Source organism: Oryza glaberrima, chromosome 12 (genome assembly GCF_000147395.1).
Source record: "Oryza glaberrima chromosome 12, OglaRS2, whole genome shotgun sequence".
NCBI lineage: Eukaryota > Viridiplantae > Streptophyta > Magnoliopsida > Poales > Poaceae > Oryza > Oryza glaberrima.
In genome coordinates, this window is record NC_068337.1 from 1,579,745 (window position 1) to 1,595,105 (window position 15,361).

The 15,361-nt window shown below is 42.0% G+C and overlaps 4 protein-coding genes across 6 annotated transcripts; 2 read left to right on the forward strand and 2 right to left on the reverse strand.

Annotated features, from left to right (window-relative positions):
• Positions 1-121: 121 nt before the first annotated feature.
• On the forward strand, positions 122-1,175 carry LOC127758210 (uncharacterized). The gene is made up of 2 exons (XM_052283834.1): positions 122-556; positions 890-1,175. Exons 1-2 carry the CDS (start codon positions 353-355, stop codon positions 1,001-1,003), a joined length of 318 nt encoding a protein of 105 aa, XP_052139794.1. The 5' UTR covers positions 122-352; the 3' UTR covers positions 1,004-1,175.
• A 151-nt stretch (positions 1,176-1,326) lies between these two features.
• LOC127758209 (probable protein S-acyltransferase 1) lies at positions 1,327-4,515 on the reverse strand. 2 transcript variants are annotated; one of them, XM_052283833.1, is made up of 5 exons: positions 4,160-4,515; positions 3,953-4,037; positions 3,404-3,715; positions 2,371-2,604; positions 1,327-2,168 (listed from the first exon to the last, which is right to left on the reverse strand). In XM_052283833.1, the coding sequence occupies exons 2-5, from the start codon at positions 4,028-4,030 to the stop codon at positions 1,560-1,562; spliced, it is 1,233 nt and encodes a 410-aa protein (XP_052139793.1). In that variant the 5' UTR covers positions 4,031-4,037; positions 4,160-4,515; the 3' UTR covers positions 1,327-1,559. The 2 variants fall into 2 exon arrangements, with proteins under 2 accessions (XP_052139793.1, XP_052139792.1); XM_052283832.1 differs by having other exon boundaries at positions 3,953-4,132; positions 4,233-4,514.
• A 1,918-nt stretch (positions 4,516-6,433) lies between these two features.
• On the forward strand, positions 6,434-11,634 carry LOC127757238 (glutamine--fructose-6-phosphate aminotransferase [isomerizing] 1-like). The gene is made up of 11 exons (XM_052282713.1): positions 6,434-6,869; positions 7,365-7,537; positions 8,078-8,189; positions 8,529-8,668; positions 9,271-9,432; positions 9,737-10,064; positions 10,188-10,438; positions 10,515-10,629; positions 10,723-10,978; positions 11,064-11,232; positions 11,346-11,634. Exons 1-11 carry the CDS (start codon positions 6,620-6,622, stop codon positions 11,427-11,429), a joined length of 2,040 nt encoding a protein of 679 aa, XP_052138673.1. The 5' UTR covers positions 6,434-6,619; the 3' UTR covers positions 11,430-11,634.
• Positions 11,635-12,693: 1,059 nt separating this feature from the next.
• Positions 12,694-14,729, reverse strand: LOC127757239 (uncharacterized). 2 transcript variants are annotated; one of them, XM_052282714.1, is made up of 2 exons: positions 14,409-14,729; positions 12,694-13,787 (listed from the first exon to the last, which is right to left on the reverse strand). In XM_052282714.1, the coding sequence occupies exons 1-2, from the start codon at positions 14,423-14,425 to the stop codon at positions 12,905-12,907; spliced, it is 900 nt and encodes a 299-aa protein (XP_052138674.1). In that variant the 5' UTR covers positions 14,426-14,729; the 3' UTR covers positions 12,694-12,904. The 2 variants fall into 2 exon arrangements, with proteins under 2 accessions (XP_052138674.1, XP_052138675.1); XM_052282715.1 differs by having other exon boundaries at positions 12,694-13,701; positions 14,409-14,728.
• Between the last annotated feature and the right edge of the window lie 632 nt (positions 14,730-15,361).

Genomic DNA, 15,361 nt, shown 5'->3' on the forward strand with positions numbered 1-15,361 from the left:
ACCGTGGTCTGATTTGCAAATGTTTTGGGCGTTAGATCGAAGATGGACGGTCAGCTTGAGGCTCAGGATGAAGATGGATATTTGCAGAATAGCCCTTTTCATTCTTGCAATTATTTTTACTTCAGTCCCTTTACTCTGTCCTTTACTCCTTCCTGAAGAAGGCGGAGAAGCTCCGGCGAACTCCGGCAACTGCAGAGGAGAATCTCCGGCAAGGGGACGCCTACCTATTCCTCCTCCTCCTCCTCCTCCTCTACAGTTCCAGTTTGATCGACACGGCCAAGAAGGCGAGGCCGGCGACCCGCAGTCTCCGCGTCCGATTGCCTCCTCTCGCGGCGGATCCGTGGACAGATCGATGGTGGCCACGTCGGCGGCCGTCTACCGGCGGGTGCTCAAGGCGGTGCAGAAGCACGTCGGCGGGGGCGACTCCAAGAAGCACTTCCGCGAGTTCGTCGCCTCCGAGTTCCGCCGCCCCACTGGCACGGACGCCGACGCCAGAGCGCGGCTGCGGCTCGCCGGGGATTACGCCTACCTCCTCGCCAGCGTCCACCACCACAAGGTTGGAGCCTTTTCTAGATGCGTATAATCTTCTCCTGTTTTGCGCATTGTTTTAGCAGATAATGTGTTCGATGAAATGGCTAGAAGGCTTCTTTCCCCTTTCTATTTTTTTTTGACTGAAACTCCCCTTTCTATTGGGTTCCTTGCTATTTTTTTCCCCAAATCATGCTCTGATTAACGTGATGAATTGAACTTCCTTCGGTGTGTTTTAGTATACAAACTCGCAGTTGCTTCATTGCTAATTCCCACTTCCCAGTACATCACACCTAGTTTAGATTGGTTGTTCATGCACTGTATACCATGTTAACTCTGTAAATCATGTTTGATTGCCCAGGACCTGCTATTCTCGTATAATATAGCTGTGGACCGATCAGAGGAGATGAAGAAGATATTGAACAAATCTGCTGCCAGTGTAGGCCTTCAGCTTCCAGATGTCTATCAGGCGTGAGGAATTTCATTTTTGCAGAAATGTGCAATCTTTGGTACTGCCTTTTAGCGACCAGTAATTTGCTTTCAAATTCCAGATTTCAGTTAGTCTGGAAAGTTTAGCTTGTAAGCTGTAAGAAGCTGTATTTTTTTTTACCAAATAATGAGCAATGGAATCATTACTTAACAATTTACATTATCTTGGTCCTGCTTTATGGATTATTTTGTGAATGTCAAGCCCCTTCTGTGACTTGCTCCACATCTGCATCGTTAGCTTCACCTTTGTAGTACCATAAAGGCAGTAGAGCAATCTGAACTGTTGCATCATTAAGGTAGTAATCAATCAACAGAACTCTTTTCTTTTTATGTCCACATTACGGCCCACATGCTACAGAAATTAGAAACATATAGTGCAGGAAAGCGTGAACAGTGCAACATGGGCTTCTAGACGTAAACTAATACATTCTAAAAATTTTGGCTGAGGCATACAGTCATTCATTTTCTGTTTTTATTTATCATGTGTAATGCTAAGAATAATGTCAACTCATAATGGCCATGTATATGAACAGATTATCAATTTAGATGAGTAATACAGAGCTATAGTTCACATCCCCCAAATTTTGGGTAGAACTTCTATCTGAACTGTTACTTTTTCCAGCATTGTCCTCATTGCTTTCATCCTCAGATGCTGCTGCATTAGCTTCTATTGATGTTTGTTCTGAACTTGTGTTTGAACTAATAATTTCCTTACCACCATCTTCACTTATTTCGTCCTTATATTCTACAGTAGCTATTTCAGATGTTCGAGCACCTTCATTTGCTTGTTGTGCCCAAGTTGAAGCAAAAGGCACTAGTCTATCATCTTCATTCCTGTTCTTGTCATCTGGATTATCTTCAAAGGAACCATAGTCTATGTTCTGAAGCACTGTTGGGATCTGAATACCCCCAACAAGTATATCCTTGTTTCCCATCTCTAAATCAATCTTTTCCCTTGGATCAGTCAAATCCAGCGCAATATATGGAGTATAAAATCCAGCTTCCAGTGCGCCCTCACCTACCCATGAACGGAAATTGTTCTGGGGTGGAGGGATCTTGGTGAAGAACACATCTACAAAGTTTGCTGCAATGCTCTTTTGGTAGGGGTTGTCCTTCTTGTTGTAGTGGTATCTGAAGTTTTCATATGTTGTCTGCAGAATTTGCAGTTGGATCTAGTTAGACATTCAGTACACAACTAAACACCGTGTATGGAGCTGCTAGTTGAAGTTATCAGAACTATCTCAAACTCTTAATACTGTCTACTCATTAAAATGCATTTACTGAATTACAGTATAAGAGAACCAGTAACTATAGCAAAGTCTCTAGAATAGCTAAAGAAGAAAGTAGGTTTACCTGATTAGTACTGATCAGATAAAGATGAAATACTGTGAGACCACCAACAAACCATACAACGATAAAAGTATATATGATTAGCACAAATGAGTATACTTCCTTTCGCAAAGCCTTCCAGATGGATCCGCCATTGTATCCCCTTTCATAGTAGACATTCACCCATGAAAAGATGAAAACAAATATGCACAGGAAAGTCGATGTCGCTACAAACAGAAAGAAGTAGCGGTAGTTCCTCTGCAAGAAAAAATAGAAAATGGCATGATTTTGATAAGCAAGTGGAAACCATCCGAGAGTGCAATGATTGATCACGCACTTAAGAATACTTTAACATCATTTCTGTATAAGAGATTTGTGAGTTGCTGAAATATAGAGTTCAGATGATCATTAGTGCTTGGTTAACCTGCTCTTTCACATAAGTTATTCCTTGACCTTAGGTTCACTGCATTAATTGCGAGAAATTCTTTTCGAAATATGTGCTTTAGTCCTAAAAAATGTATGTTAGGTACAGTTTAGGTCTTGCTCTGAAAATTTCGTTGTTCTGTTCCCATAGGTGCCTAACCTTATCTGCACGTCTAGTCAAACAGTGGAACTAGTTAAAACTCATTCTTGATGATTTTGTAATTAAAAAATAGCTTACATTGAGCCTGGTGTAATTCAACTTAGATGATTGAGGAGTCCTTTTAGCTAAAAAGTAAAGTTATAACTCACAAATTCAAGTCTAAATGTCTTGTTAAGCTCTGTAGCTTTATGAATAACTTATAAATAGTCAAATGCTGAAGATGACTGGAAGGAATTTGGCTGGACATTAACCATTGGAGAGGGAAGAACTCTTTTGGCATATTTACCAGCATCTTATGGAAACTTGAAAGTAAGTTCATTCATTCCATAGAGCTTTTTTTAAGAGAAATTCATTGCATAGTGGTTATACTCTACCATATTTCTAAAAACACTATGGAAACAAATAGTACTGGAACTGCACATTGAATTAGGCTGATGACTATACTGATTACTGCATCATTGATTGTTTACTTACAAGTCCAATGCATTGGCCGACCCATGGACAGTGGTGATCAAACTTTTCAACACAGTTGTTGCAGATGGAGCAATGTGAGGATCGTGGTGGGCGGTACCTTAGGCAGGTCTCGCAAAACTTCACCTTCACCGTGAAGCCATTGACTGTAACATCCTTTGACCTACGGAACCTCATCCGCGGAGTTCTCCCTGAGCTCCACTCCATCGATGGTGTGGTTGAGCCAAGAAATTCATCGACTTCAGGTGGTGCTCTTGTGTTCCTTGGCACTATCCCTGGGTCCCTGGCTGATGTCATGAAGAGGAAGAAAAGGTCCTGCAATTTGAAGGTGAAATTCACATGACTGTACAGTGCTAGACATGTTGTATAGTGGAAATTAGACTTGTGGAATCTTGAACCCCTGATTGACTGATTTCAGTTTCAGATATTGAAGCTGAAATCACTGTGACTACCATGCGGATTAATTGTTTGGTATATGTCACTAGAGAACGGATTGGCAATCAAAATTATATGTGAAGAAGCAACTTATAAATGATTTGGGGATTCACTAACCGCTGCTGTTGTGATGATGACTATCAGCTGTGCAGCTCGATGCATCCGTTGTTGAGAGCGGTGGATTGTGGACTCCATCTGATAGCTGAAGACGATGGCCGGGCCAAGGATGAGAAACATGGAAAGCAGCAGGGAGGCTGCATCCGGGCCAATAATAAGGCGTCCACCACACAGGAATATCTGCAAAATGAAGGAAAATCAGTCTACCTCGCTGCTATGAAGTTGAAGAAGCTGAAGCCAGATCGCTGGAGCAAGAAAGAAAGAAAGAAAGAGCAGGTACGTTGTTTCCCTTCCAGACTTGGTAGAGCCTCTTGGGCTTGGCGTGCAGCTGCTGTGGGTCATTAGCCTCGAACTCCTGTGATGACGCCATGATCATGATTCATGGCAGCATGGCCTCCTCGCTGCTGCTGGTTGCATTGAGGGTGTTATGTGCCTGTGCTTAGCTTTGATCGACGAGGTCCCAGCTTTCGTTTTGATGTCATGCATAGTTGTTGCCGTTGTAGTACTTGTCTTGTACTCTTGTGTTGTTGGAGATGGAGGACATTAGGCCAAGTTAGGAGCAACTAACATAGAAAAATGTTGAGAAACAGGTGTGGACAAAGCTGAGGACTGGCCGGCGCCCCCAATATATCTGCTGTACTTTATGTATATCCATCCGTGATCCCCGCTGGAAATACTCCATCCGTTCCATTTTAAGAGCAACCATAAGTTTCCATGCTTAATTTTAATCGTCCGTCTTATTTAATTTGTTTTTTTATAATTAGTATTTTTGTTGTTATGAGATTATAAAACATGAATAGTACTTTATGCGTGACTTGTGTTTTTTTTATTTTTTTCATTGTTTTTAAATAAGACAGATGATCAAAGTTGGACACAGAAAATCATGGTTGCATTTAAATTGGGACGAAGAGGAGTATATGCTTCCCTGTATTATTCTTGACTGTACTATGCTCTGCTCTGTGATCCCCTGCAGGGCAGAACTCCATGTAAGTGTATGATAAAAGATGCAGTGCTGTCAAGGAGCTGAAAGATCAATGAATTTATTTACAAAGATATGTTACAAGCAGAAGCTATGGTATTGGAGCTCTTAATTGGCGATTTGCTTTGTACAAGTCAGATTATATCAGAAACCGAATCTAAGCAACTAACTGTTCCAAGCTCTTAAGGATGACAAATTTATGAGATGACGGTTCAAATGCTGTTGTTATCCGTGAAGCTAGGGACTTTGTTTCCGTTTTGATGTAGTAAAGAGATGTACGTTCTGTCCTAGAGCTTGTAACAATATTGCCCATGAAATGGTGACGTTTGGCCCTGCGTTGGGTCCCTCTGGACTGGTGGTATGGTTCCCTCTGTTTATCTGTACTCTAGTGAACAGTTCTTTGGAGTAATGGAAGCTTCTTTTCGGGAGGCTGGAAACTGAAGCAACATCAATCCAGTGATAATTATCGTATTATTCATTTGGGTGTGTGTTTTTAAAACTCGGGTAGTGCCCATTAGAGAAAGAAATAGTAGACCAGTTATACACTTGATTAATCACGTGGTATCGCATGAGAACGTAGTTTAGTCATTACTATATACTTGACATAAGCAAAATAGACAAGTATCAAATTTCAGAAACATGGGGGTTACTTGTTTGTTTCTTGGAAACTGGTAGGCAGATGGTTGGAGATTTTTAGGGAGAATGAGTCAAGCAAGAAAAGAAAGAGGAGCTACGTCCACGCTGCCCTTTGCTGACCAGTCCCAGACCTTGCTACTCTGACTTGGGTTACTCCATGCATCCATTCCATCTAATCTACAACTTTAATCACTCCAACTAGCAATAAACACAATCTCTCAGTGTCAAATTAACACGACTGAAAATCCTAACACGTATGCATATTTCTCTTCAAAAAATATCTGATCCATACTATGGCTTAAAACACGCACTCAGTTGTCATCTACTGCAACTACGAGTAAAAATCGACGTCCAAATTAATCAGAAACGCGACGCGTGGCACAAGCATGACAAATCTACACATGTATTAGCATTTTTTTTAACACGTACTACACATGTATTAACATTGACGTGATGACAAGTGACAGCCGCCCGTAATGAGTACTCACTCACTCCCTTCCATTTTAAGGAGGTCCGTGTCTAACTTTAACTGTTTGTCTTATTTAAAATATTTTTTTAAAACAGTTAAAAACATAAGTTTCGCATAAAGTACTATTTATGTGTTATCATCTTATAATAATAAAAATACTAATTATAAATAAAATCAAATAAGATATATGATCAAAGTTAGGCATGGAAATTTATTGTATTTAAAATGGAACTCGAGGGAATAAGGAGCACCTAGATTTCCATTTTTCCTTTCGAAGAGCTGTGCGCTACAGTAGCCGTCCGATCCAAATCGTGCGGTTACTGGGTCACAGGCTACACGTCAGCCTGTCTTGCTGTACTCGATCAGTATAAAATTTGGGCTTTGACTCCGCCTACCCAAATACGCGGCCTTCTCCTATCAAAAAAAAAAAAAAAAAACGCGGCCTTTTTCTCCTCTTCTTCCTCCGCCTCGGCCGGCGACTCCTCGCCGCCGTCGTAACCGCGTCCTCCCTCTCTCTCTCTCTCCCGAACCCGGAAACTTCTGGAAGCTTCTAGAAGCCCAGCCCAGCGCGGCGCGGCGCACGATGTGCGGGATCTTCGCGTACCTCAACTACAATGTGTCGCGGGAGCGCCGCTACATCCTCGAGGTCCTCTTCAATGGCCTCCGCCGCCTCGAGTACCGCGGCTACGACTCCTCCGGCATCGCCGTCGACGCCGACGTTCCCTCCTGCGCTTCTTCTTCTTCTACGGCGGTGCCGGCCTATGCCGGGGCGTCCCCGCTGGTGTTCCGCCAGGAGGGCAAGATCGAGAACCTCGTACGATCCGTCTACTCCGGTCAGTGCCTTTTCCCTCCTGATTATGCTGAAAAATGGGTTGAATTTTGGGTTCTTGGGATGGATTTTTGCACGATTTTCATGTGCTATGTGGTCTGACTTGGCTGTATCACTTGGTAAAAGCTTTGGATTTTGATTGGGATCCATATCACATTTTGGGGAATATCATTATGTCGTTTAGCGATTTTGGGTTTAGTTATCCTTGCGAGGGAAATTCTTCTGTTCGCACTTTGCATTTTTGGGATTGGCATAGCATAGCTCCCAAAATTCTGGATCTCCTCAGAAAAGGTAGAATTTGACCCATTCGGATCAACTCTAAATCTTCTTGGGTTTATGGCATTTTCGGTGATTTATTCAATTTACCACTTGGAGAGCTGATTTCCTTTCTCTCCGGATTTCCTGACGATTTATACCGTATACAATTAGTCTCGGCTACAATTTTGGTGCTCTCTTGTACTCTATCTTTTGTCATGTTGGATGTTTGTGTATTTTTCAGAGGTTGATGAGAAGGATGTGAACCTGGACGCCGCCTTCAATGTGCATGCTGGAATTGCCCACACCAGGTGGGCCACGCATGGTGTGCCTGCCCCAAGGAACAGCCACCCCCAATCTTCTGGTGCCGGCGATGAGTTCTTGGTCGTCCACAATGGCATCATCACAAACTACGAGGTTCTTGTTTACCTTGCTCTTCTGAAGTTCTGATATTGTACTAGAATTCTTGTATAGTATTTCTCTCATCATCTTTACAGCTGGGGAATCCACATGCATTATTGCAACCATGGTGGATTTATGCTATTGGCCAACATGTTATCTTCCAAGCCCTGCACATGGGCTGTCTCCAATCTCCATAGACGCCTCACTATTGTTGTTAAATAATCTGCCGTTTAGTTGAAAGCTCATATGCTTTTACTGGAATAAAATAACTGCTGTAGATTAACTAGCAACTAGAATATCAGTGAGTTCTATCTCATTTTGCTAGATTATTGTCGTTGTAATGCAGAGTATTATCTTATAGAAGTGGCAAATGACAATATACGGAATTCACAATAAGTTTATTAGACATTTATGAATCAGCCAACCATCTCAAACTTGGTTTCATGATCATGTGTAACCTCATGATACCATCTCAAATTAATGTAGCAAGAGATGATAATGATGTAAACAGATAAATTTCCATCATAACTTGGTATTTCTGATGTATCTGCTCAGGTTCTGAAAGAGACACTAATCCGGCACGGGTTCACCTTTGAGTCTGATACTGACACAGAAGTCATCCCTAAGTTGGCAAAGTTTGTTTTTGATAAGGCGCATGATGAAGAAGGTATTTATATTCTTGACAACAGACAAGATGTACTCCCTGATCTTTAGCTAAACCTTTCATTCTCAAGTTATAATTATATTATCATTTCTTTGGAGCAAGAATTATACTACTATGATCTATGTTGGAAACTAGATTTGCCACCTAAGAACTAGATGAGGCAATAAATATACCTTATTATGCTTTTCGCGCTCAGAAATTTTTATTTAGGCAATACATTACTCTTAACAAGGCAGGAGAATTCTTACAAAATTCAAAAGGAAAAGAAATCGGTAACTAGATTCTATATGTTGGTCTTACTGTACTAGTTCTAGTTAAGGCAACTTTTTATTATTTTCTCAGGTGATGTGACATTTAGCCAAGTTGTTATGGAAGTCATGAGGCAGCTTGAAGGAGCCTACGCACTTATCTTTAAAAGCCCACACTACCCCAATGAATTGATTGCATGCAAACGGGGCAGCACACTGATACTCGGTGTCAATGTAAGTGCATCCTGGTTTGTCTTAAACTATCAGCTAGGTTCTAATCAAGCATAGTAAAACAGTGATTTTTATTTTGTGTAAGAATTATGTGTTATGCTCTTGAGCTACATCTTTTGCTGTTCAAGTTGACTTTATTATGTAGTACTAGACCTAACATCAAAAGTTAACTTTAACTCTGTTGTCTCTTCACCGTTCTTATCTCCATTTGCTTCAAACATGTATTAGGTAAAAGTGTCAAACTAGAAAACATGAAGTGCATTTTCTCACAAATGTTGGCTTGTCAAAAGGTGCTAAGAACTACCATTTTTTTCTTCCCATAGAGTGGAACCTGCGATAAAATCCACACTTAATAGAGTAACTACGAACTACTTGCTCTGGTTAACTGCCACATGTTTTGTTCTATAAAAATGCAAACGTGAGAAACTGTGCAGTAGATTGCTTGCAGATTAAATAATTTTCTTGTATGGTGATGTTGGTTTGGTTAGAAGTTATCTTTTGTGTAATCATTTTTTTACACATATTTATAGATACTATAAATATTCTGCTTCCTTTTGACTTGGAAACATTTTTTTTATATTTGTAACTGTTGTCTCTATTTTCAGGAATTAAGTGGCCAAAATAGTGGGAAACCATTTCATGATGTCAAAGCTCTGACAACAAACGGGAAGCCCAAAGAATTATTCTTCTCTAGTGATTTATTTGCTATTGTGGAGCATACCAAGAATTATTTGGCTATCGAAGATGATGAAATTGTTCATATTAAGGTACTCTTCAGCTTTCTCTGTTGATTCACCTGCCTTATCTGTTCTATTTTGCCTTTACTTTCTTTTTTAGAAAGAAAGATCATTTTTAATGGGGGGCAATCTATCTTTTCTAGACCTAAAGTTATCTATTTCCTATATACCATTTTTTCTGCCAATTTGACAATTGTACTTTTATTGTGTCACTGGTTTTTTATTGACTGAAATAATATGTGAACACGCTAGTGCAACAGTTCTTTTGTTTCTTTGACATCATTAGCCTTACATTTGATGCCTTGTCCAAGCTTTAACAATTTGGCCATTGCAGGATGGCAGTGTGTCTATCCTTAAGTTTGACCATGAGAAAGAGAAGCCAGCTTCTGTGCAACGAGCATTGTCTGTCCTTGAGATGGAAGTTGAGCAGATAAAGAAAGGAAGTTATGACCACTTCATGCAAAAGGAAATCCATGAACAGCCACATTCATTAACAACAACCATGAGGGGTAGAGTGAAGGATAGTGGTGTTCTTTTAGGAGGATTAAAGGAAAAGGAGTACCTCAAAACTATTAGGCGCAGTAGAAGGTTAGTTTTCATTGGCTGTGGTACAAGTTACAATGCTGCCTTGGCTGCAAGACCTTTTGTGGAGGAATTAACTGGTATGCCAACTTATTGTCCTGACTCCTTATGTAGAAATTTTAGATGTCAACATCAGTGACAATATGTATTAGCTACCTGTTTCTTGACCCAGATACTTCTTCCTTGCATTATTTGGACAATAGGTATTCCTGTGACTATGGAGGTTGCAAGTGACTTGCTGGACAGACAAGGTCCCATCTACAGGGAAGACACTGCAGTTTTCGTTAGCCAGTCAGGGGAGACAGCAGATACCCTCCTTGCTCTTGATTATGCACTAGAAAATGGAGCACTTTGTGTTGGCATAACAAATACCGTAGGAAGCACACTATCAAGAAGAACACATTGTGGAGTTCATATCAATGCTGGTTGTGAGATAGGTGTTGCTAGTACCAAGGTTAATTTCTGTCTATTCTCATGCTTCAACCTTTTTTTGGTCGTCTTGATTCCTAACAATATCTCATATCTTGCAGGCATATACAAGTCAAATAGTAGTCATGGTGATGGTGGCCTTGGCTGTTGGATCTGATCAAATATCCACCCAAGTTAGACGTCAAGCTATCATCGGTGGTCTTTCCAATCTTCCAAGTATGTCGTGTTAGATCAACAAATGCATTATTTAGTCTAGGAAATTGTTTCTTTTGAACAACGTTTTCCAAATTTGTCTATTTTACTACACAGGCAATGTCAGCGAGGTTTTAAAACTTGATACCGAGATGAAGGAACTTGCCTCTTCCTTGATCGATTCAGAGTCTCTCCTTGTGTTTGGCAGAGGTTATAACTATGCCACTGCCTTAGAGGGTGCTCTTAAAGTTAAGGAGGTTGCTCTGATGCACAGCGAAGGCATGCTTGCTGGTGAAATGAAGCATGGACCACTTGCACTAGTGGATGAAAACCTTCCGATCATCGTCATTGCTACACGTGATGCGTGCTTCAGGTAAGCGCTTTGGACAGACTGCAGAGCACGTTCATTTTCTTTTCATTTTTCAAGGAGTTCCTCTAAACATCTTCACCTCTTGCAGCAAGCAACAGTCAGTGATTCAGCAGCTCCTTTCTCGCAAGGGGCGTCTGATAGTGATGTGCTCAAAGGGAGACGCATCTGCAGTTTGCCCTAGTGGATCTTGCAGGGTTATTGAAGTTCCAGAGGTCGCTGACTGTCTCCAGCCAGTGATTAACATAATTCCGTTACAGGTTTGCACATTGTTTGAATTGTTTAATTTCATCAAATTCCAGAACTTCTACTTATGCTTTATCATTTGTGAAACAATTTCATTTACTGAGTGTATTGTTATTTGTTCCTTCAGCTGCTCGCATACCATCTGACAGTTCTTCGAGGATTTGATGTTGATCAACCAAGGAATCTGGCAAAGAGTGTGACTACCCAATGAGTAGGGGGTTCTATCAGAAGTTGTATCAGATCCAATAGAGATCAGACGTTGTATCAAATCCATCCTATAGAGAATAGGTTGTGTAGCTATTGTTTGAATGTTATTACTCATAGCCATTTCGCAGTTATGTAATTATTTTTAGATAACTGAGATTCTTGAGGTGGCTAGCATTACAATATTGTTGATGAACTCCATCAATTTTTCATGTGTGTTTGTCCTGACTGATGATGCATTGACTCGCTGAAAATCTGTGAGGTGTCCCAATCCTGAAACTACATGGAACTTCTCCATTGGCTGATTGATGGCTGATTAATGCTTGTCTGCAAAGCACCTCAGCCTTATCATACATGAGAATATAGATATTTTGTTTACAAAGTCAACGGTACAGATCATCAAACCAAGTGTTGATTAAGAAATCATCCAGCATCAACTGACAATCAAAATCTTTCCTGTCTGCTCAGCTCATCCTGCATTTGACACTGCACAGCTGCTGGTGCTGGTATGTTACAAACATTGCTTCTATTAGGTGGTGTTTGGATACAAAGATTTTAACTTTAGTCTCTGTATTTAGACACTAATTTAGAATATTAAATATAGACTACTTATAAAACTAATTATATAAATAAAAGCTAATTTACGAGACAAATTTTTTAAACCTAATTAATCCATAATTAGATAATATTTATTTTAGCATTACATAGACTAATCATGGATTAATTAGGCTCAATAGATTCGTCTCGCGAATTAGTCCAAGATCATGGATGGGTTTTATTAATAGTCTACGTTTAATATTTATAATTAGTGTCCAAACATCCGATGTGATAGAGACTTAAAAGTTTTAGTCCCATCTAAACAGGGTCTTAACCAATCGTAGTCCGGGGGTAGTCCCAATTAGTGATGTGAACAGAATTAAAAAGCTACTACTATCTTCTCACCCAGCTTTCTTTAAGCTGAAGCTTAGAGTTTCAGAGTTAGCATATTGGATAGATCATAGGAATCGGGAAAACCGTATCCCAGATGCACACACAATCCATGGGCCGCAACGTGCATGTACTGATGTACACCTCGTTATGTTTATGCATATTCATATTAATTAACAACCAACTTTTGGAACAGAGTTAGTGCGAGCTTCATCCCCTGCTTCACCAAAAAGAAGGGGATACAGTAGAACATCTGTCGCAAACTCAGAAGGAAAACAATGATCATGCCATTGCCATATAAAATGCATCCAACCAGGCGCAACTGCTGTTAAAGTGCAGGCATCTCATAATACACCACTTCTTTTAAAAATGCAATTCGGGTTCTTATAAAGTCACCACACCAACGGGTTGTGGCACGGTAGCAACATGATGCATACTAAAACACACACACACAAACCTAAAGGCGAGGGATACAGTTTAAGCATGCAAGGCGAAAGCTAAACTGGAACACAGCTGCTCAAGGCCAGGGCAAAGTAGATGACTGGATCAAATAATTCATTGCCTGACTCGCGATTTCGCCCTGCTGGCCTCCTCTGGGGTTGATGGGAACAGCTCCACGTACCTTGTCCCAATGGTCATCTTGTCCTTGCACATGGCTGTCTTCGCAACCTCTGCTGTCGGGAACTCCACATAGGCTTCTCCAGTGGCCTTACCATCTGGACGGTACACGATGTGCACATTTTCGTCCGTCAGCTCGTACTCCACAAAGAACTTGATGATTTCTTCAGTGGTAGCAGAGTAGGGCAGGCCACGGAGCTTGAGCACCTCAGTATACTCCATGCTGCTCTTGTCTTCAGCTGGTTTCTTGGGCCGTGGAGGAGGTGGGGAGTGACGGTACTCCGAGTCGAAGAAGCCGCCCTGGTTCACTTCAGCAGCTATTGCACTGTAGTACTCTTGCTTCTTGCATCTGAACACCTCAACATACCTCCTGCCCATGTTCTGCCGGTTGCGGTGCAGTGCAAACTCTGCTTGCATGGCTGATGGGAATACGACAAAAGCCTCGCCGGTGAAGCGGCCATTCTTGTGAACCAAGAGGCAGTCCACTATGTCCAGCCCAACAAAGAACTTGCAGATGTCAAGATCGTCGCAGTCAAAGGGGAGCCCTCGTAGACGGACCCCTGGAAAGTTCTGGATGGCACTGTTAGCCCCTGCACCAGGTAAGTTGGTGCCGTAGGGCTGGTAGAAGGCACTGGTGCCACCAGCAGCGCTGCTGCCCATGGCTCCGAAATAGGGAGGGGCTGGTTCCATCATCCTGGCCCTCTTTGAGACATCCAAGGGACTGCCTGCGGTCACTGCGAAGTATGGATTGGATTCGATCATTCGTGGCCTCTTTGATCCCTCGTACCCATCCGAAACCCCCCCGCCTCCCATCATTGCCCTTCAGATAATCCAGAGTCCCAAAAAGAGAAAAGAAAAAAAAAGGAGACGATCCCCCCATCTCTCAATCCCCATTTCATATAAAATAACCCAAACATAAAGATAACTGCACAGATAAGAAATACTAGTAATCTAAACATGACTTAAGGCTTAAAAAGGTGAATGGAGTCAAAATGCGAACGCATTAGTGGACATAAACAAAAACTAATTAAATGTTGACAGCATATGAATAGAAGAAATACTCAAACTACTGGATGACACATATCAGTAGAAAAGAATCTTACAAACCACAGTTGGGATGCTGGTGCAGTTGATGAAACATCAATTTGGATGTATTACTGCCTCCGATTTATTTATTTATTTATTGGGGGGAGAGAGGTTTGGTCTTGTAAGGGGGAAGCTGTACATGTATCCTAAATCCTAGGCAGATGATATCATATCATATCATGGTAGCAAAGCAAAGTGACCTACTTAGAAATTATCCCTAAAAGAATCGAGAAATTGATGAGATCGCGTAAGCAAGCAAGTATTGTAGGAAAAAAAGAAAGCAATGGATGAATCGGCGGGATGGAATTGCGGAGATTAATCAGGAATAAGAGAGAAGAGGAGGGGCTTGGCTTACCCGCGGTGACCGTACATGGCGAAGCCCGGCGGGGGAGGGGGTGGGGTGGCGGCTGATGACGGGGAGGGGAGGAAACCCTAGAGCGAGAGGGCGGGGAGGGGGGGAGTCAAGTCGCCGCCTCTGCGCCTGAGGTTGCGTTGCGATGCGCGGAGGCGGAGGCGGGGAAGGCGGCGCGGGGCGGTGGCGGTCGGCAAAGGAGGCGGCGAACGGCGGGAGAGGGAGGCGGAGGCGTCGGGGACGGCGACGCGACGGCGGCGGCGGCGTGATGGGGAGAGGGAGAGCGCGGGGGAGGAGGGGACTGGCGGCGGTGGCTAGGGTTGCCGACTTGCGGGGTGGGTTGTTAGGGCGCGTCGTTTTGCGAAAAAACCCCTTGATTTTTAAATTTTATAGCGCGGTCCTAATCCAGGCGCGACACGACTATTCCTATACGGCTATACGCATAGGAGGAGGAAGAGCCCATGACCGAACTGCATTGCTTACTGTTGGGCCTGGAATTAGGCCCATTACCTGAGACCGATGCCGATACGATTGAGCCTGGAATTGGGTCTGGACTTCGCACAACAATAAGTAGAACAAGTACAGGTACAGGTGCAGGTGCAGATCTAGGTGGAGAAATTTAGTGCCGGTTCACTTTGATGCGAAAAAAAAACCTTACCAAATTTTGGTAATGCCAAAATTTTGGTATAGTTGACTTGCCAAAATTTTGGTAGGATTTCTTATATAGTTACCAAAATTTGACAGCAAACTAAATGTAGCCACTTTTTTGATAACTTTACCAAAATTTGGTAAGGTTGAAAATGGCTTCAAAGTGAACAAGCCCTTAACAATATGCTACTTAGTAGATGTGGCTTTAACAGAAGACCGCTTTCTAGGATGTTCTTATAAAAATGCCACTCAATAGAGACTGTTTCTTAATAAAATGCTACTTTGGGCTATTTTGAGACATTTTTTAT